The sequence below is a fragment of the Macrotis lagotis genome, chromosome 1 (assembly GCF_037893015.1).
Source record: "Macrotis lagotis isolate mMagLag1 chromosome 1, bilby.v1.9.chrom.fasta, whole genome shotgun sequence".
Taxonomy (NCBI): Eukaryota; Metazoa; Chordata; class Mammalia; order Peramelemorphia; family Peramelidae; genus Macrotis; species Macrotis lagotis.
The window spans coordinates 851,976,126-851,997,361 of NC_133658.1; the positions used below are offsets into that span (position 1 = coordinate 851,976,126).

The following is a 21,236-nucleotide window of genomic DNA, read 5'->3' on the forward strand; positions in this document are numbered from 1 at the left end:
AAAATTTTCTTTATGAACTGATAGAAAAATAAGCAGATCCAGAAAGCACAAAATACACAATGACTAAACAATTTAAGCAGAAAGACAAAAAAAAAAAAAACATGCTGAATGCTGAGTAATCAAGTAAAGAAGTTTAAAGAAGGCTGGCATTTAGGAAAAGTTGAGAAATGCACCTCTCTCTTCTTTGCACAGTTGAAGAACTATGGGTGCTTCAAATCTGGCCTCAGATACTTACCAGCTCTGACTTAAAAAAAAATTCTTTGACAATGGGAATGACTCAGAGATAAAAGAAAAATTTGAGGTAGCCAAAAAAATTAATTCAACACAAAACATTGTCTTTGAACAGTTTAACTTTTTCAAAAAAGTCATGAATAAGCAAAGGCAACACAAAAATCTAACCCCAATGTGACAGGTTAATGGCATGATTACAAACTACTCATATGCACCTGTAACTATACATACTAATCAACTTCTTTCAATCTAGATTCCACACTATGCTTACATCATTCACTAAGTTACTTGGATACAAGAATTATAGAAGAACATTAACTTCAGCCCCAGTTAAGACAATGCTTGGAAGTGATTTAATTCTGGCAAAATAATTGTTATTTGATTCAGGCAAAATATGGGCCTGGCAATCAACAGTCAGGCTAAAATGAAAAAAGGTGAATACCAGATTGGCTAAAAGATAATGAATTTTTGTGGGCGCTGTCATTCTCCAAGCTTCCCACTACCAAATCATAATGATCATAGGGCTGGGAATGCAGAACTTGAAAATACATAAGAGGGACATAACAGCTGCCTTCAAGTCTTTAAAAAGCCTATCACTTGGAAAAGGAATCAGACTCTTTTTCTTCTTGCACCTGGAGGACAGAACAAGGAAAAATACTTAAAAGCTGCAAAGAAGAAAATTTAAGCTAAGAATGAGGAAAGTCTTTCTAACTATAAGAGCTAACCAAAGTGGACAAGGCTAACTCAGAAGACAGCAGGTTCTCCAGCACTAGATCTTCAAGCAAAGGCTGGATGATTCCTTGTAGATACATTCAAGAGGGGATTTCTGAAGGGCAGTTAGGTGGCGCAATGGATAGACCACTGGTCCTGGGGTCAGAAGGGCTTGAGTTCAAATCTGAACTCAGACACTTAATAATTACCTAGCTGTGTGTCATTTAACCCCATTGCTTTGCAATATCCAAAAAAAGAAAAAAACAAGAGGGGATTTCTGTTCAACTGCAGATTGGCTTAGAGGTCTCTGTTTTCCTGATTCTGATTCTACGATATCATGTCTCCTCTCTAAAATGGGAATAACATTTGCATTCCCAAGCTCCCCAAGGTCTCATGAGGAAAAGGATTTCTAAATCTTAATGTGGTCTATAGGGTTATCTCCCATGACCCACTGTATCTCTGGAGTCTTGAATTGTTTTCAGCAAACTATTCACATTACCAAGTGAAGATCACTTAACTTTGGACAGAAACATGGAAGGACCAAATGAGATCATAATGTAAGATGCTGGCATATAATAAGGAAGTACTCTATAACTGTTAGTAGCTATTATTATTATTATTATTATTATTATTATTATTATTATTATTATTATTGCTTGCTGATTAGTTTTGCAAACCACTCTTTCCATTAAAAAAAATTCTTTGTTACCAGTTATAGCTGAAAAAGATCATGAGTACAGAAGGTGTAAAATACCATGGGATGAAGAAATTTAACAGGAACAGATGTAAAACACTACAGGAAGCCAATAACCCCAGAAGAAGATAAGAAAAGACACAGGCTAGCAGAAGGTCCAAGAGAGGTCTAGGTATTCCCATGCCTGTCTCCAGGTTAGCTAACCCCCAAGGCCCAGGATGCTCTTTAACAAGCACCTTGTTGCCTTTCAAGCAACATCTTCTCCAATAAAACCCTCAAAACTGCTAGTGCAATCTCCCAAAAATTTACTTTTGTGTCTACTTTGTATCTATTATTTATGTACAAGTCTCCCTCAAAGGTAAATCAAATCCTTGAGGGTAAGAACTGCTTCAATTTACTTCTGTCTTCCCAGCACCTAATGGAAGGGCCTGATAGAAATGTTTGTTGATTGATTCAAAGTTTAACCCTACACTCATATTATTTAACAGTCATACCCAAAAATGCTAATGGCATCCACAGCAAGGAAAGTAAACATTCAAGTTTATTATATATGCTAGTCGTATCATAGGGAGAATATTGTGCTTAGTTCTGACTATGGCTTTTTTATTTTATTTTTATTGATATATTTTTCTTACATGTCACATTCACTTTCTAGTGTCTCCCTCCCCCTTGAAAAGACATCCTTAGTCACAGAAATAAAAGGAAAAAAAATAATTTAGTAAAACTAACCAACACATCAACTCTGTCTTACAAGCCAAACCAATTGACAAATGGTCAAAGGATATGCAAAGGCAATTTACAGATGAGGAAATCAAAGCAATCCAAAGTCATATGAAAAATTGCTCTAAATCACTACTTATTAGAGAAATGCAAATTAAAACATTTTTGAGGTACCACCTCAAAACTCTCAGACTGGGCAATATGACCAGAAAGGACAACGATCAATATTGGAAGGGATGTGGGAAATCTGGGACACTAATACGTTGTTGGCAGAACTGTGAACTCATCCAACCTTTCTGGAGAGCAATTTGGAATTACGCCCAAAAGGCAACAAAAATGTGCATGCCCTTTGATCCAGCAATACCACTACTGGGTCTATACCCTGAAGAGATTATGAAAAAGTGTAAAAGCATCACCTGTACAAAAATGTTCATAGCAGCTGTTTGTGGTAGCAAAGAAATGGAAACTGAGGGAATGTCCATCAACTGGGGAATGGCTTAACAAACTGTGGTATACGTATGCGATGGAACACTATTGTTCTATTAGAAATCAGGAGAGATGGGAATTCAGGGAAGCCTGGAGGGATTTGCATGAACTGATGTTGAGCGAGATGAGCAGAACCAGAAGAACACTGTACACCCTAAGAGCAACATGGGAATGATGATCAGCCTTAATGGATTTGCTCATACCAAGAGGGCAACAGTCAGGCACAATTTTGGGATATCTGTGATGGAGAATTCCATCTGTATCCTGAAAAAGAACTGTGGAGTTTGAACAAAGACTATTACCTTTAATTTTTAAAAAAAGTTATCTTATTATGTGATTCTGCTATATCACATACTATATGTTTCTTCCTTAAGGATATGATTTCTCTCTCATCACATTCAATTTAGATCCATATATACTATGGGAATGATGTAAAGATTATCAAACTGCCTTTTGTGCGGGGGGGAAGCAAGATCAGGGGAAAAATTGTAAAACTCAAAAATAAAACCTTTCTGAAATTTAAATTTTTTTTAAAAATTTAAAAAAAGTCTTAAAAGTATATGCACAATTCCTCAATCATAGCCTCCCACTTCCTCAATGAATGGAGAGGGCCTGAGTACATTATTTTAAGAATATTGACAAACAGGAACCTGTCCAGAAGAAAGTGACCAGGCTAATGAGAGGACTAGAAATCAAAGAACAAAGAACTAGCTACAAAAAAAGAGGACTTGGGACAAAGGAATAGACTAATGTCTCCAAGTATCTTCAGGGTTATCATGTCGAAGGGAGCAGAACCAGGCCCGGTGGACAGAAATTACAGAAGCAATGGGAGCTCAGTCACAATGACTTTTCCAACAGTTGGAAATATTCAATAATGGGAAGAAAAAAGGGGTTTCAGACAGAAACTAGATAACTATTAGTCATAATAGAGAAGAGAGTCTGGTCATGGGGTTGGATCATCTTCTAGGGACAATCAATACTGAGATTTTGATTATAGTTTTTAAAGTACAACTATTAGGGGGTGGCTAGGTAGCACAGTGGATAGAGCACCAGCCTTGGAGTCAGGAGTATCTGGGCTCAAATCCGACCTCAGACACTTAATAATTACCTAGCCATTTGGTCTTGGGAAAGCCACTTAACCCCATTGCCTTGCAAAATCTAAAGTACAACTATTGGTAACTCCTTCAGTAAGAGGACAGAACAGGAAACATCACCAATTTGCTTCTGAGTGATCATCTACTCTAAGATTGATGCTAAGCACTTAATACAGGTATTTTATAGTACTGACATTGGCATCAACTTTATTTGGGTCACTTCCCAACTGTCCCTGATCCCAACCCAGTTGAACTAACACAAACTCCCTTTATCAATTAATTTGATTAAAATAATTTTTTAAAGTATATTTAGTTGGGGGGGATAGGAGGAGATATGATGAAATCCAAAATTCAATCGTTCCCAGTCTTCCCATTGCCTACTCTGGGATTCCCCTCCCCCACACATCACTCCACCCTCACCCTTCCCCCTTCCCTCCCCTAGCCTCCACCTTCTATTTCACAAATAATAAATAAAATCAACTCAGTGATTGCTCCTAAAAATAATATATCAGTCTACTCATTCTGGACTCCCTGCACCATTCCGATAACTTTCCACAAACCAAGGTAACCCTCTGTGCCCACCACTCCTGATTCTGCGCTGCTTCCTCCACTAAAACAACTCTCCTTAGGGGAAACAGCCTATCTTCCCTTCTATATTTGTGTCCCCAGTGTTTAGCACAATGCTTTGAACAGTTTAATAAATGCTGTTTTATTTATTTGCTTATTCATTTAGATATTATTCATTTTTCATAATAAGTCATAACATTCCATCATAATTTTCTGTGGTAGACAAAGGAAAATAAAAATAAAAGAGTTTACATAAATATAAGCTTTTTTAAAAGTTGCCATTACCTTTACGTTCAAAGCTTTCTTCCCTAAGAATGCAGACCAGTGCCAAAAATTTTGTCACTTCCTTTAAATAAAGGACAGTTGTGTTATTTAGTTTGATAATTGCCATAGATTCTTTATCATATGCACTTCCACTGCCATCTTCCTTTAACCTATTTAAAAGAAAGAACTTTTCATCACATGTTCCCAATCGGATTTCCAAACACCCAACCTACACCTACATATAATACATGGTTAAACTGCAAATGATCATTATTCTGCACAGAAATATACAATATGACAAATGCTTCCTCCCAATGCCTTTAATGTCTTCCAATAAGAATGAATGCTAAAAGGAGAAATATTGAGTTTACAGCCCATGGGACCTCATTTTCAATTTGTCAATGCCAAGTTTCCCCATCTCAGAACTGGTTGCACAAAGCCATTTAGTAGACAGACACAGAAAAGGTTTTAAGCTAGTGTGAGGTTCATAAAAGTATTCTCATAAAGAAATCTATATAAACCTTATCCTTTCTAGACTATACACTGGCAGCAATGTTTGAGGCTCTTGAAACATCTCACCAAATAGAGTCATGCTCCTACCTGCCTTAAATCTATTTCTTCTATATTTGGCTCTCTTCCCATTTCAGGTCACTGCTGGGACCTGAAATCCTGTGAGAAAACATATTCCTCCCTTGAAATAAATTCTAGGTTCAAGGGGAAATACTTTTTAAGGTGTTTTTTTTCCCCATACCATGTTAGAGTATCCCAAATATGAGATGAAGAATATTGATTAAATTTTTTTTTAAAAAGCCTTATTTAAAATACATCATTTAAAATTATTCTCTTACCCTTCACTAAAGAATGCTATATATAACTTCTAAACTCTATCCAGCTGTTAAGAGTCATTTTTCAGTCATGTCCACACTTCTTAGCAAAAATACTGGAATGGTTTGAATTTTCTCCTCTAGTTCATTTTACAGATGAAGAAACTGAGGCGAATAAAATTAAGTGACTTGCCCAGCTGTAAGTGTCTGGGGCTAGATGTGAACTTGGGTCTTCCTGACTTGACTCTAAGTCTGGCCCTCTATCCACCACACTTAGCTGGCCCCTACCCAGCTACCAACAGGGGGAAAAGGGAAGAAGAAAGGAAAATTAGAAAAAAATCTATCTTGAGTTCTCAGCACTGATATGTATGGAACAGAAAAAAAACAGGAGTTAAACATTATCTACTATTATTTTATCTGGTATGAAGAACAGATAGATCTTTCAGGTCTGTAGGACTTGATGAAAATGAGAAGTTGGAAGGCTGCCTAATACTGAGAAATATCTCCTTGGTTTGAATTTTTTCAGACCAGAGGCTCTGGGAAAAAAAACATCTAGAGAAGTGATCATATCGGATGAAGGATCCACAGATAGAAATCCTGAAGCCATGTAACTGATGAAATTCGGTTCTATTTGAGAACAGCTCAAGTTTAATGAGAACTGTACAGAGTTATACCTAGGGGTCTCTTTCATTAAAAGGCATAATAGTTAACAGCATCTTTTAAGTATGGTATTCAATGTTTATGTTTAATCACCTTAACACAGGGTGATTTTTTTTTTAAAAGAAAGATATGTTATCTGAATCTCAAGCAAAAGTTTTTCTGATCGGACTGTGTGACCATGAGTGAGTCACTACCATTTTGTGACAGTATGCTCTAAATTCAGTAAATACAAACCACCTCTTAGATGCGAAAAATACGCTAAAGTTAAAAAGTGATAGCAAAATGTCATAAGGGGAAACTGATATAATAACTGTATTGGGTCAAGATATTTCTACCAACTATCATCATATTGTATATAGTCAATGAAAATGAAAAGGCTCTGATTACAATATTTCAGAGATTCACATGCAAAATAAAGACTAATGATCTCAAATTTACCCTCCTAATACCATATATTTCATTATTCAGGGGACAGCTAGGTGGCTCCAGAGTGCACAGGGTACCAGGCCTGGAGTCAGGAAGACTCATCTTCCTAAGTTCAAGTGTGTGGCCTCAGACACCCACTGGCTATGTGACCCTGGATAAGTCACTTAGCCCTGTTTGACTCAGTTTCCTCATCTATAAAATGAGCTGGAGAAGGAAATGACAAACCACTACAATGCCTTTGCCAAGGAAACTCCAAAGAGGTCACAAAAAGTCAAGTATGATAGAAATAACTGAGCAACAACAATTTATTTGAACTTGGGTTAAAATGCTAATGGAAAGTAAAGAAAAATGGGAATAAAGAGAGTCCTGGTAGGTACTTTACAAACACAGTAAAAATAAGGAACAGATACTTCAAGTGTTTCTGAAATACAGAATTTAGGATACTTTGAATCCTAAGATGGTTCAGAAGTATTAATTCATCAGAAAAGTAAAGACACAATGTGCTTGAATAGATTTCAACTATCATTCTCACAATAATCTGTCAATCTCTGGGAGAAAAGAAAAGGGAGGAAGAGAGGAGAGAGAAGAAGGGGAGAGGAAAGAATCTCAAAATATTTAAGCCTAAATACCTCAATATTTTCCTTTCTAAACTACTAAGTATGAAATTATATATCAAAATTATATGGCATTTACTGTAGGAATAGGTTTAATTTCTTCTGTTTTACCCCACAATTTTACTGATATAACTCTATTTGTTTATTCTTCAAATCTTTTATCTCCTCAGGACTGCCAGTGCAACATTCACAGATTCTTTCAATATATTTCAAGCTCAAAATCATTCCATGGACAAATTATTTTGGGAAACACTAATACAAGATAGGGGACTAAGTGGAGAAAAAAAAAACTTTTCAAATTAGAGTTTCCAAATCTATTTCATGAAGATGCTGAAAAATTCTGACAATTACACAACAGCTTTTGCAGAGATTAAAAACTACTTCTCTTGTCAAAAATCAAATGTCTTATTTAATCTATTGATTTTTTTTTGGCCTTAATAGGCACTAATCACTAACAAGAAAAACTCAATAAAAATATAGGGAATGAGTTAATTTAATGACCCTGTGGGCTCTGTTGGTTTTACTCTTTCTCTTCTTAAGTGAAGGAGCCAAACCTAAGAGATATTTCTCTGTTCTAGGCAACCTCCCAGTCTCCCATTTTCATCAATCCTACAGACCTGAAGGATCTGTCTTCTTTTTTTTTTTTAGATTTTGCAAGGCAGTGGGGGTAAAGTGACTTGCCCAAGGCCACACAGCTAGGTAATTATTAAATGTCTGAGGCAGGTTTTGAACTCAGGTACTCCTGACTCCAGGACCAGTGCTCTATCCACTGCACCACCTAGCCCTGAAAGATCTGTCCTGCCTGCTCTTCACACCACCTCTGCTTCCACCTAGGATTCTTCTCAATCCCAAGGGCCCCAGTTTCACCTTTCACCAAATAAGGATCTAAGTTTTCTTGAAATTTACTATTAGTGACTTCAGGGGACATGTATAAAAGACAAAATGACAAATTAAAAAAAGAAAAATTATAACTCTTAAAACTCTTTACTAGAAAGTATCTCTGAAATCTCAAATTATCTATGCCTGAGCTTTCTCAGATACATAACATCATAAAAAACTGAACATAAGAAACCACAGAAGCCATTCAGTCTAACCTATACCCAAGTCCCTAGTCAATGGTCCACTTTCAAGTTTCCAAAAACAATAAATTATAATGATAATAATGATGATCATAATATTCATAGGGTACTTTGCTGTTTGGAAAGCACTTTATAAAGATTAAATTTTTTGGACCTGGGTTCTAGGTGCTATTATTCCCAAATGAATAGACAAGGAAACAGGCAAGAGAGATTAAGTGATTTGCCCAAGTATTTGAAACAGGATTCAAACTCAGGTCTTCTTGATTTCTAGTCCCACTGTGCCACCTGGCTATCTCCAATCATGGAGACAAAAATCTCTCCCAAAACAACCCAGTGAGGCATCACAGAGGATGGTTCCAGGCTTGGGAGTTGCTGCCTCATACACACACTACCTGTGTTAGTCTTGGAAAGTCCCTATATTTCTAGGAGCCTGCTTCCTCCTCTATAAAATGAGAGGGTTGGACTCAATGGCCTGTGGGGTTCCTTCTAGCTTTAAGTCTGTCATAATTCATCTAGAATATGCTTAGATTCTTCTAATGATTAGGGAGTTTACCTCCACAACAAACTGAAACTTGGGTCTCAGTCTTCCATCTCCCTCCAGAGGCTTCCTGGATCTGAAAACAAATAATTCCAGCTCCACCCACCTTTTATCCCTCCCTCTTTCCCAACTTTTTTCTTCTCTAGGCTAAATATCAACTCTGTTCCAGCTCAGGGCATCAGAATTAAACAAATAAGAAAGAGTTTTGCTAAGTACCAATTTCTTATGCCAGGAAAGGTATCTGCTGCCAGAAATTCATCTTCACTGCCACAGCCCAACAGTTTGGAGACTTTGACACTAGACCAAATTGTCTGGTTCCTTATCAAAAAAGATGTTAGCTACTCCTGCTGCTGTATCTGGTGGGACTTTCAGTCCCCTCCAGAACTGGCTCCTAATCTGCTTGCCACATATACAACCCTGGGTATCCCCTCTAGCATGATATTTCATGCCTTGTAGCTGACCTCAGCCTCCTGGATCCTGCCCAGTCCCTGGAATCTAGGGAAAAGAAAGCACTTCTCACAGCAGGCTCCCCAAGATATTGCTCTACTGGATTTCAGGTCATCTTAAGTTTATGGTCACCTCCTTTATTCCAACTGAATGTTTTCATCACTTTAGCCCCCCAGAATTCTTTTTTTCTTTTTTTTTTTTTTTTAGTTTTTGCAAGGCAATGGGGTTAAGTGGCTAGGTAATTATTAAGTGTCTGAGGCCAGATTTGAACTCAGGTACTCTGACTCCAGGGCTAGTGCTCTATCCACTATGCAACCTAGCCACCCCGCCCCGCCCCCCCTAGAATTCTGGACCATCACTTCAAACCATTCCTCTCAGAACTCAGTTTGTCTAAAGCATATTCACTAGTCACTTAGACCTACTACTTTCTGTTAGCTCATTCAAATACAATTTAAGCTCCTTATCCCCTTTTTTCATCTTGCCTCCCTTACCAAACAACCGATTGAACTTTTTGAGATATCTTAAACTAAAAATTCTCATCAGAAAATATTTTATAAATGCACAAATAATAGTAGAAACATCCCACCCCACTCCCCATAATAAGACAACTCATAAAATGGCTATTCCTTCTTATTTCTACCCACTATTTCCTTACTTAAAAAGCTAGAAGAAAAATCATATCCACTAATGAGACAAATAGGGACTATATGTGTGGGTATGTGTTACATATAATGCATATAAATGGATGTGGATATACCAGTTCTCAAATTAAGAAGGTGAAATAAAAACAAAAGAAAAACATGAACAAAGTGACAGGGAAGGCAAGTGATGGAGAAGACAAAATACAGTCTCAAGGAAGGAAATGAGTGAGTGTGATCCAACCCACAAACTGGGATAAAAATGAAGCAAAAACAAACCAAACATGGAAAAGGCTAGAGAAACAGACCCAGCTAAGTTCAAGAACATCTGGAAGAGAGGAATTTGTGTGCAAAGAGGCAAGTAGTAAGAGAAACAAAAAAGTGGAGAAAAGACAAGCCAAATTGAAGGATCAGGAAAGATCCTTCAAAGAGTCAGACTAGTTGACACAAGAAAGACATGAGCATGAAGGAAGACAAGAGACCAGAGTAGCAAAAATGAAAAAGAGGCAGTGAAGGCTGAAAGGGATAAGTTCATACAATTCTTGGTTTAGCAAAGTAGAGCCCAAGAAAAGTCAAAGAACTTGGAGGAATGAGAAGAAGAAGAGAGTATCACCCTCCTGGTTGGAGAGGTCTAAAAAAGAGATCCAGAAATTAAGCCTGAGTTTCCACATTTGTAAAATGTGAGTCAGGTAAGCACTGGAGCACCTCCCTCAAGGATCTGACATGAAGAATCAATGAGACAAGACTCGAAATGCTATAGAAATACCACTTCTGGATGTTATGTAAGCAGCAAATATGGGTCCCTTAATCTTAATTTCCAAGCACTGGCCTCTAGAAAGTAGATTAGCCCTCCAAAAGTTTGGAAGAGTTCTTTCTGTAAACCTGCTAATATGTTTCCACTTTCTAACTGATCTTTTGTTTCAAAAAGACAAGCTAGGAAGAAGTTTGCTTTTTCAATCTTGGGAGGAAATAAATCAGTTTTCCTGCTAGGCTAAGAGTTCTGACATCCAAAATCGTCAGGTTGCTTTATCTTTATTCTTTGAAACATCAGTACCTTCTCTCTTCCAAGTGCCTGAAGGTTACATTAGGAACTAGTATAGGGTGTTCTGTTCTTAGCTTTTTTAATAATGCCAAGCCAGCTTGCTTTAGATTCTAGTGGGAATAATGACTATAAATAATACTCCCCTCCCCACAACACACAAATACATTTAAAAAATAAATGGATTTACCACCACTCCTAAGTGGAACAAAGACTCCCTGCAAAAAATTTAAAAGACTAATCAAAACTCCCAAGGCTGTTCTCTATGATAGTCACAGAATTTCAAAAAAACAGAAAAATATAATCTCTAGGCAACAATAATATGGGCCAAACCGAAATTGCTTTTGAATACTTGGTAGAAAATCCAAGAAATTAAGGCCCAGGTTTAACCCAAGAAAGGTTCTAACCTCCCCCTCAGAGGAAGAGAGCCTCAAAAATACATCACTTACCCATATATACAAGACACATCAATTACAACATCAATCATGTCACAGCACAGCTCATATGACTGCATATCCACAGGAGAGCTATCTGTTGCAATGTAGATTTTGCTGACAACATCAAAGAGAAAAGCTTTTTCGATACCTGAATTCTTTAAAAAAAAAATCAGGAAAATGTTCAGTCCTAAAATACCATAATTTGTACAATCTATGGAGGATTACTTAAGTTTACTTCTGAAATGACTAGCCCTGTGTAGGGAGACATTCTTATCATCTGTTTTAATGAACAAAATATAACATCACAAAATTTTCCTTCATCCTCCTTTGCCATTTATCATTGAAAAGTACTATTTCCCAAAAACAGTTAACATTTATATAGCACTTACTATGAACCAATGACTAATTGCTAAGCAATTTTACATATCATCTCATTTGGTCCTTATAACAACACTGCAAGGTAGTTGTGGTTATTATCTCCATTTTACAGATTAAGAAATTGAGGCAAAGAAAGATTAAGTGATTTGCCAAGTATCCCTTAGCTAGTAAGTATCTGAGGTCAGTTATGAGCTTGGATCTTACAGACTCCAGACCATTGCTGTAAGCACTGCACCACCCAGCTATCCTAAGAGAGAATGCCATAGAGAAGAAGCCACAGTGAGAAGGGCAAAAAAAAAAAAATTTCCCCAATATTCCAGTCACTGAGCTTTTAAAAGTCCAAAATCACTCAAAATAACCCTGAATTTCAATGTCACAACCTCAAATTGCTGTAGAATCTTCATGTGACAATGACCGTGAGAAAATCAAATGCTGATTTCTATAAAGATATCAGAATTTTTTTCTATACCAAATGATATAAGCCACATAAAACAAAAATACACGCTGGCCAATTTTAAGATCCCTAGGTTACCATTAGGCAATGTAATGGCTAAGCTACAAAGCTGACTGAGCATTTTCCTTTTTCACTGAAATGATTCTACACAATAGAAAGTAAGGCATGATATGCAAAAGCAAGACTCTATTTTTAATTCAAGAAGAGAATGATCAAGAAGAGAAAGATTTTTATCTTGAAAAATTACATTAGCCAAAAATTATAAAACTACAACAAAAATCATTTCATTCAAATTGGTATTAAAAAACTGGCACCAGAGAAATGAGACATTTTACCCAAGGTCCCACAGTCAGGGAAAGAAAGGCAGAGCTGGGACAGACTTCAAGCTGCCCACACTCCTGCCCAGTACTTTTTTCAACAAATCATTAGGATCAAGACTTCACTCAGGAGCTCAAAATCCCCCTTGTTTTTGCCTTAAGCTACTTCAGTTCTTTGATATCATGAAGTATTTTTCTAGTTACAAGATAATAATCTTCACATTGAAGCAGCTAGTGACTCAGTGGATGGGTAACTAGGTCTGGAGTACTGTAAGAGCTGGATTCAAATCACTTAACCTGTCTTTGTCTCAGTTTCCTCAACTATAAAATGGGGATAATCACAGCAGCTACCAGGTGTGGTGAGGATCAAGTGAGATCATATCATTAAAGACCTTGGCAAAGGGCTTGGTATGCCATAGGTACTACATAAATGCTTATTCCTTTTTCCTTCCTCCCTCAAACGATTAGAAGGCTCTTCTCAGCATTTCATTAATTATAAAAACAAACAGTATTTAGGAATGGGAAAAGGCAAAAAAAAAATACTTAGATAAAATGAGCCCATTCTGAACCTGTGACAAAACGAAAATATAATCTAACAATGCTCCTACAACTAGAATAATGAGTTAAACAGCTTACTTACAGATATAAAGATATTTAATAGGTTTTCCAAGGTCGGCAGCTGTGGAATGAGTTTCTGCACCACCTTACTAAAGGCTTCAAATATTGAATGGTCATAGATACTAGTCAAATAAAAGCTGGAAAACATAACCCAGTTTTATTAATCTGAAAAACATTTTGCACAATGTCTTATTAACAGTAACATGTAAAATTTTTAAAATCAAATACTTAATTTCAACTTACTGGTGTCTTTAAGTCTTGAGCAGAAGACTTGATTTTGTCATCCCCACTGTCCAATGTACAAGGCATGATTATAAACTAATGAGACTGATTTTCACCTGTCTCTTACAGAAATCAGTCTCATTACTTTCCATCACACCATATACATTTGAAGTTGTGCCCAGGGAGGTATTGGGGGCAGGTGCATGACCATGGACCATGGATCCAAGTCTTTGGAATCTGATCCAAAATGCTCGGTTTCTCAATTACAAAACTGAGCAGAGGTCACAGATGGAAACCAAGAGCAAGCTCAATCCAGAGAAGACATCAGTGACATCTGTTAAATAATAAATGTAATGATAGCTTGTCTTGTTCTTCCTCATGGGGAGAATGCGAGATGGAAGGGCAACATGGCAGTGAACTTTTCTTCCCTTTAATCGCTGAGATGGTTACTAAGAGGTGCTTTTTAAAATAAAAAATATTAACTGCAAAATAAATAGCGCATTAAGGAATTCCACCTGCAACACGAAGATGGTTGAAATTTGGGGAGAAATATTCCCCGAAAGCACAGTAGAACAAACACTTAAAACTGGTTTCCTGCTCCTACCTCCTGGGTACTCATTAGTAATAATCATAAACAAGTGCTTGTTCTTTCAATTGCAAAGGTTGCAGTCCTAGGGACTAACGCAGACCAAAAGTCCCAATGCTCTTAAACTGTACAGGCTCATGAATTATGCCCCACCTCAGAAAAGAACCAAGATTCTTCAGAGCCCAATAGGGCTTGAAGGCCAGGCTTGGCTTGACCTATCCTGGCCTGTCCTGACCTGTCCTGCCTCTTCAAAGCTTCTCTACCAATCACAGTCCCAGTTTAATTCAAACCTCTCTCCAGAGGCTGAAACTAGATTGACTGTCAGGCAAAAAAAGAGCTTGAATAATGGTCTAGATGCAGAATGTTCTGCAACTAATTACCTAATAAAACAACCAAATAATAAGGAGATTCCTTGTACTAGATTCGGGAAAATTCTTATTAGACCAAGACATGGAAGTCACAAACTAGATTTTTTTAACAGAAAATACTGACTTAAATCATTTAAGTTTTAGTGAAAGGATTTTAAGGTGGTTTTGATGGACAGGAAAACATGTAATCATATAACTTGCCCCACAATTATGTTTAATAAAGATTGGGAAAGGGGGAAAGAGCTAGTTTTTTTTTAAATGGCTCTGTGGGAAGGTATGTCAACAAAGAAAATCATAACATGTACACAATCATAGGCATTTTTCCCAGGGTTCTTAAAGAAAGAATGCAAAATTACCTAAGATGGAGTTTTTCTAGCCCAGCATCTGCAAGGTCATCATTGGCCCGCTGATGAATGTCCCTCTGAGTTTCTATTTTGTGATCATCAGACAAGCCATCAACTTTGTGAATAAAAACCTCAAAGTTCATCTCTGGATTAACTTTGTAGGCTTTAGAAACAGTGATGTGAAGTCTTGTTAAAGCCTCCATGTAGTCATCCTATAAAAGAGAAACAGAATTGAACAACAAAAATCTATCAAATCTCCTTGATTCAGAATCCACTTCCTTTCTGTTAAGACAATATAGTCACACATCCTAAAGTATCTAAAACTTTGATAACTACACAAATTCCTTAAAAATAACATACATTCCTTTCAATCAATACTAAATGTATTCAATTTTCTTACTATGAATTCTAACAAATTTAAATGAAACATTTAATATGAATACATACACACACACACACACACACACACACTTTGGTAGAAGTCAGACTCTTCCATAATACCTATATCATTTCAAACTCATTTGTAAATAATTTCATGATTTAAGCAATCAAGAAAACATGTTCCTTCTACTACAGGGAACAGATAAAGTTATTTAGTCTAAGAGTCCACTTGACCATTGCTACTAAAAGATACTGAGATACCTGTCATTGGCCAATAAAAAAGGAAACAAAACAAAGACCTCAAAACTTCAGGATGTCAAATGTCTTCAACCACTTGGTCTTCATACCTAAAGACTGGCCAGTTCCTCATGTGCCACTAACTTCCTCAATTCTGTCTTAGAAGGCTGATAACTAATCTAGTGGCAATTAGCATAAACAATGTGAGAAACAAAGGTCAGAGAAAGTGAATTTTTTCCTTTGTCCCTTTTGCTTTTACAACCAATTTAAAAAGAAAACGATCAGATAACTACCTGTGCATCAATGACATATATTAATGCCCCTGTGCCTCTGAAGATCATCTCATAGTCAAAGGTCGGGTCAAAAAAATCCATTTGCCCAGGAAAGTCCCATATTTGGAAATTCACAAAGGAGCTATTGGAAATGTCATCTTTGTAAATTTTGTTGGTGCTTTCCAAAAAGAGGGTCTCATTGGGTGACATTTTATGAAAGACCACCTGTTAAAAGAAAGAAAAGATCAGGCTTACCACCAATTACAACTTGGTATGCACCATTCAAAAACCAGCCCTAGATTGGTAAAAATTAACCACGAACCAATAAGGAAACACAAGAATGGCCTTTGAGTAGAAGTTAATGGGCCAAAATTGATTCTTCTGCAGGGTCTAATCACCAGTCTTGATTTTGTTAAAAGAGATCCCCATTAAATTACTGATTATCCATTAAAAGAAAATTGTGAACTCCAAAATGTTTTGCCTTATTCTCTGTTCTATTTAAAGGTCTGATCTAGTAAACAATTTAACATTTAGAATGAGCTTAAAAGATTTGGGGGAAGGGAGGAAAAAGAAACTGAAGGTGATTTTAGAGTCCATCCCCTCTTTTTACAGATAAAGACAGCAAGGAACAGGGCCTTGTCTTCAATGTTGAATATCAGACAATTAGTTTCCAAATTAAGAGTTAGAAAGCAGGTCTGCTGACTCCCAACACATCATACTACTACTGTAGTCAGTTTCACATGGTTTTTACCCAACTTTAACAGCATAATCATTACTCTTTATACCCACCTTTCTAGGAAACTCTTCATACTTTATAGTACAGTGAAAATTTTTACCTTTGGCCAAGGTCCATTTAGACACTACTTAAAAGCAATTCACTAAGATTTAAGGGTCTCTGTTTCTTTAAGGAGCACAAATCCCAAAATACTACTATTATTACAATTTAGGCAATATCTCAAATAAATGGATTTTGTGAGACACCTAAATGTATACTTTTTTGTAAAAATGACATGAGTAACAACCCTCAAAGTTGAATTCAAGGAGCATTAAATGAAGAAGTTTTCAGAGGTCCAACAGGCACTTTGTACCTGTGAGATGACAAGAGATGTAAGAAAAGTACTATAACTTAATATTAACCCAAATTGGGAGGTAATTATTCCAAAGAGCATTAAGAAACTTCTTGAAAGCAAAAATGGTCAGCATTTCATAGGTTCAAAGACAGAGCTAGAAGGGACCTAACAGGTCATCTAGTTCAAACTCTTGTGTTTACAGATAAGGAAATTCAGGCTGGAGATCCATCAGAAGTATGAGGCAGAAGCTGGATTTGAACTATAGAGGATGCCTTTCATTTATTTTGTACCTACTATGTACAAAGCTCAGGGCTCAGCACTTGGGAGTACAAATGTTAATAAGACAAAGAATTTACAATCTAGTAGGAAAGATCAGATTTATACACAAATAATCCTAATACAAAACAGAACATAAGAGCCCAAGAGAGGTAACAAAGTTAACAAGAGAATTCAGGGATCACTTTCTGCTAAAAGAGGGAGTGCATCTGAGCTTTGATCTTACTAATTTGGAAGGTTTTAAGGCAGAATTTTAAATTAACATGAACCTTAAGAGAGTACAACTCCTTAATTTGAACTTGGCCAAGGTCATAAGGGTAGTCAATATTCTGCAGGATTCAAACACATATTAGGAGGCAACTAGGTTGGATAGTGGATAGAGCAATGGAGTTAGGGACCTGAATTCAAATGCCACCTCTAGCACTTGATACTTACCAGCTATGTGACCTTGGGCAAGGCACTTAATTCCATTGCCCCACCAAAAAAAAAAAAAAACCACATTCTCTGACTCCAGTCTTCTTTCTACTACACCCAGCAACCAGCAAAGATAAGGCAGGGACAGTACAGATAACAAGGCAAAGAGTGCAGTGACACAGGTGGAAAAGCAAGACATATGTCTAACTAGAATAGTGACATGTCTAGCCTGGAGGAGATAGAAGAAAGTACATTCTATATAAAGTGACAGCTTAGTGATTTGGGTCTTGGACTTGGAGTCAGAGAAATCTGGGTCCAAATCCCACCTTCACTGTATGACCCCGGGGCAAGACATATAACTTTTCAGTGTCATTGTTTCATTCTCTATAAATTGAGGGAGTTAAAGACTGAATATCACAGAGTCCACAAAAGTGGCACGATGCATGTTTATAAAGAAAGACTTAAGTCAAACTTTTAAAGGAAAAAGATTCAAAGCTCAGGAAGATAAATCTGAGAGCATGGTATTAAACAAATTAAGGATGGGAGTCAGAAGCCAATTAGGAAGCTATTGTATAAACCTAATGGGAGGTATAAAAAGGATGTTGGCAGCAGACTTGCAGAGAAGAATTGAATATGAAAGCAAAAATTACAAAAAGAAAGACTATACAGCAAAAATTACAAAAAGAAAGACTATACAACATACAGAATTAACTTCCAAACTTACCTTCCTAGACACATACAGGAGAAACAGCGTCAAGCTGTGTGACTGAGGAGCGACCTTCTGACAATCTATGCCAGCAGCATGACACAATGAAAACTGTACTGTTTGGAGTCAAAGACCCTGGGTTTGAATCTCCTGTGTGACTTCTGTCACTTCATCACTCAGGGGGTCAATTTTTTTATTACCATAATGGAAGAGTTGTACTAGACTAGGTCCTCTAATGTCTCTTCCAATCCAAAACCTAAGAACATATTGGACTTCTTAGTAAACTAGAAACCACTTTTCCTTTTCTTCTTCACAGGCCCGATGGAACATTGGATTCACATCTGTCTAGAAAATCCCTTCCAATACCTCAAGAGAGACGCGGAATCAAAGAACTATGATCATAATATTCCATTTCATCAATCCTGAAACAGGCCTGTGACAATAACTAAGATCCACAACCAGATTTAATTCGGTCTGAATCTTTGCACATCTAAATCAACTCTTAGGGGGTATATATATGTTCAAAGGTGTAGGATGTTTCAAATTAAAAGAGATCCACCTGGGAAATCCAGGACATCTCATTTTCTTTTGTTTGGTTGTTTTGTTTTGTTTTTTTACAGAGGAAGAAACTAAGCCCCAAAAAAGGGAGAGGATTGAGAATTATGGCCCTAAAAGCGGTATCTTCCAGGTGATCGGTCCCAAGCCCTTCTTTCTGAGGATGAGGACGAAGGGCCCAAGTCACTCCGAGTCACACAGGCAGTAAGCAGCAGAGCCCCCCGATTCTGCTCTAGGAGCCCCAAAGGGAGCAAGCCATCGAAGGAAGGGTTCCCTGGGATCCCCGGGGCCCCACCCCCTCCTCTGGGCCTCAGTTTCCCCCTCTGTAATGACGAGGAGAGGGAGGCTCGGTGCCGGGGTCCCCCGTCCCTGACGGATCTGGAGCTGGGGCTCCTCCAGGCCACCCGGGCCACCCCTGGAGTTTGCAGATGAGGGTGCTCGGGGCTCTGCGCGCTGGGCAGGGGCTACCCCCGGGGCCGCTCTCCCGTGCCTCCCCGCCAGGCGCTGGGCGTGGGCAGCGAGCGGCCGCGGGGCCCCGGCTCCGGGCCCGCCCCTCGGCCCGCGCCGCCCCCCGCTGCCCGCTCCCCGGCCGGGCTCCGAGGCGGGGCCCGGGCTCACCTTCTGGATGGACGACTTGCCGCTGCGCCGGAGCCCCATGAGCAGGATCCGCGGCTTGGAGCTGTCGCTGCCGCCCGCCCCGCAGCCGCCGCCCGCCCCGGGCCCGGCCGAGCCTCCGCCCGCCGCCGCCACCACGGCCGCCTCCTCCTCCTCCTCCTCCACGCCGTAGCCGAAGTCCTTGGGGAACGAGTCCGCCGCGCCGTAGCTGTCGGAGAGCGGCGCCTCGTCCCCCGCGCCATACTGCAGCGACATGGTCCCGGAGCCGCCGCCGCCGCCGCCGCCTTGACAGGACAAGCCAGGCCAGGCCAGGCCAGGCCGCCCCTCCTGCCGCCGCCGCCCGCCAGCCGCCCCCCCGCCGCCGCCCGGACCGGCCCCGAGCCTCCCCGCCCCTCGCCGCGCTCATTGGGTCGACGCCCGAGCTCCGTCCTCTCATTGGCCTCCGCCGCCGCCACTCTAGGGCAGCAGGGTGGGCGGTGCCTCATCACGTGCTTTACGTCACCTGACTAGGCGCTACGGGAGGGGGAGGAGGAGGAGGAGGAGGAGAGACGAGAGGCGGCGAGGAGGCGGACGGGGTCACGAGGAGGGTGTCCCCAGAAGAGCCCCGAGCCCCGAGCGGCCGGGCAGCCCGGCCCCTCCCTCGGCCCCGGCGCGGCCTGAGCTCGGGGCCCGGCCGCCCTCCTCCCTCCCCCACCCGCCCGTGGCCGTGGCCGTGGCCGTGGCCTCTGCGGGGCCCGGGAGGGGCGCTCGCCTTTGTCTCTCGGACCCCCTCTCCCTCCTCTTCCCCCAGCGGACGGGGAGAGCTCCAGGCCCCCGAAGGAGACAAGCCGGCGCAGGCCTGCTGGGCCGCCCGCTGAAGCAGCTCGAGCCTCGCCCCATCTCCCGCGGCCTCCCGGACTCGGAGCCTCAGGACCCGGCGCTGCCTCCCTGCCCGGCCCGCCTCCGGCCAGGTCTGTGTGCAAAACCCCTCCCTACCTGGGAAGACCCGTCCGGAGTTTGGGCCCCGTTGGCATGGCTTTGGAGATACCAGGGCTGGCCTCTCCCCAAACCCGGCGGCACCCACCGAGGTGCCCACCCTCCTCCCCACGCTGCGGCACTGTGGCGGGGGAGGGGGGCGAGCTGCATCCTCGGGAAAATGGAGGATGTGCGTTATCCGTGGAGAGGCGGAGGTGGAAGGAGCCCTGCGGGCCTGCGGGGCAGTCACTACCTCACAGAACCGAGGGGTGAGGCAAGCTCCGCGTTAAACCCAAGGGTTCCACGAAATTGGAGAGTTCCTAGGCGGGGGGGCTAACATATAGTCAGTCCAACCCGAATCAAAAAGACTTTAGTCACTAAATAAAGGATGGCTATTTCTCTTTGCCAATTTTATTGATAGTTCTTTAGCCAATCTATTTCCAGTCAAAAAATTTACTTGAGACTTGGTTGTTAGAAAAAATCAAGAACTTTTTTTTCTGGACATCTTAACTTTGAGGAAATCTCAGAAAAAAAAATTCTAATTTAGTTTTGTCTGAAAGGCTGCCTTCCCTTTTATGGGACACAATTAGACAGGCACTTAAGCATCCTTTCTGATCTCTTATCTGTCCAGGCTGTGCCCCAGGCTACTTTGATCATCCAGGTAGGAGGCATGAACTGTACCAGGCCCTTAACAAATGAATCACTTTCATTTGAGTTGTAGAACAAACTTCTCATAACAGCTTTATGTTCAATTAGTCTATCCTCACATCCTGTGTCTAGAACATCCCTAATAGATGGCCTCTTCATTTCAGTACTCTGGTGAGCAGGAGGAATTCATCAATAAGGTAGCTTTTCCAAATACTGGAAAAGAAAAATACAGAGGATTTTGAGTCAGGAGTCTTGGGTCTAAAATCTGGTCTAACCTGGCACCTTTAAGGGAAGGTACTTAATCTCTGTGCCTAAAATCTGTCAGGTAAAGGAGGGAGAATTAGACCTCAGT

The 21,236-nt window shown here is 40.0% G+C and overlaps 1 protein-coding gene across 1 annotated transcript in view; it reads right to left on the reverse strand.

The window, feature by feature from the left end:
- RRAGC (Ras related GTP binding C) overlaps positions 1-19,559 on the reverse strand; it is a 29,223-nt gene extending 9,664 nt beyond the window's left edge. The window contains exons 1-6 of the mRNA XM_074217584.1: positions 19,286-19,559; positions 15,668-15,871; positions 14,769-14,968; positions 13,259-13,373; positions 11,482-11,624; positions 4,789-4,937 (exon numbers count right to left, since the gene is read on the reverse strand). Coding sequence (XP_074073685.1) covers positions 4,789-4,937; positions 11,482-11,624; positions 13,259-13,373; positions 14,769-14,968; positions 15,668-15,871; positions 19,286-19,537 — 1,063 coding nt within the window. The 5' untranslated portion in view covers positions 19,538-19,559. The remainder of the gene's footprint in view (positions 1-4,788; positions 4,938-11,481; positions 11,625-13,258; positions 13,374-14,768; positions 14,969-15,667; positions 15,872-19,285) is intronic.
- Positions 19,560-21,236: the final 1,677 nt, after the last annotated feature.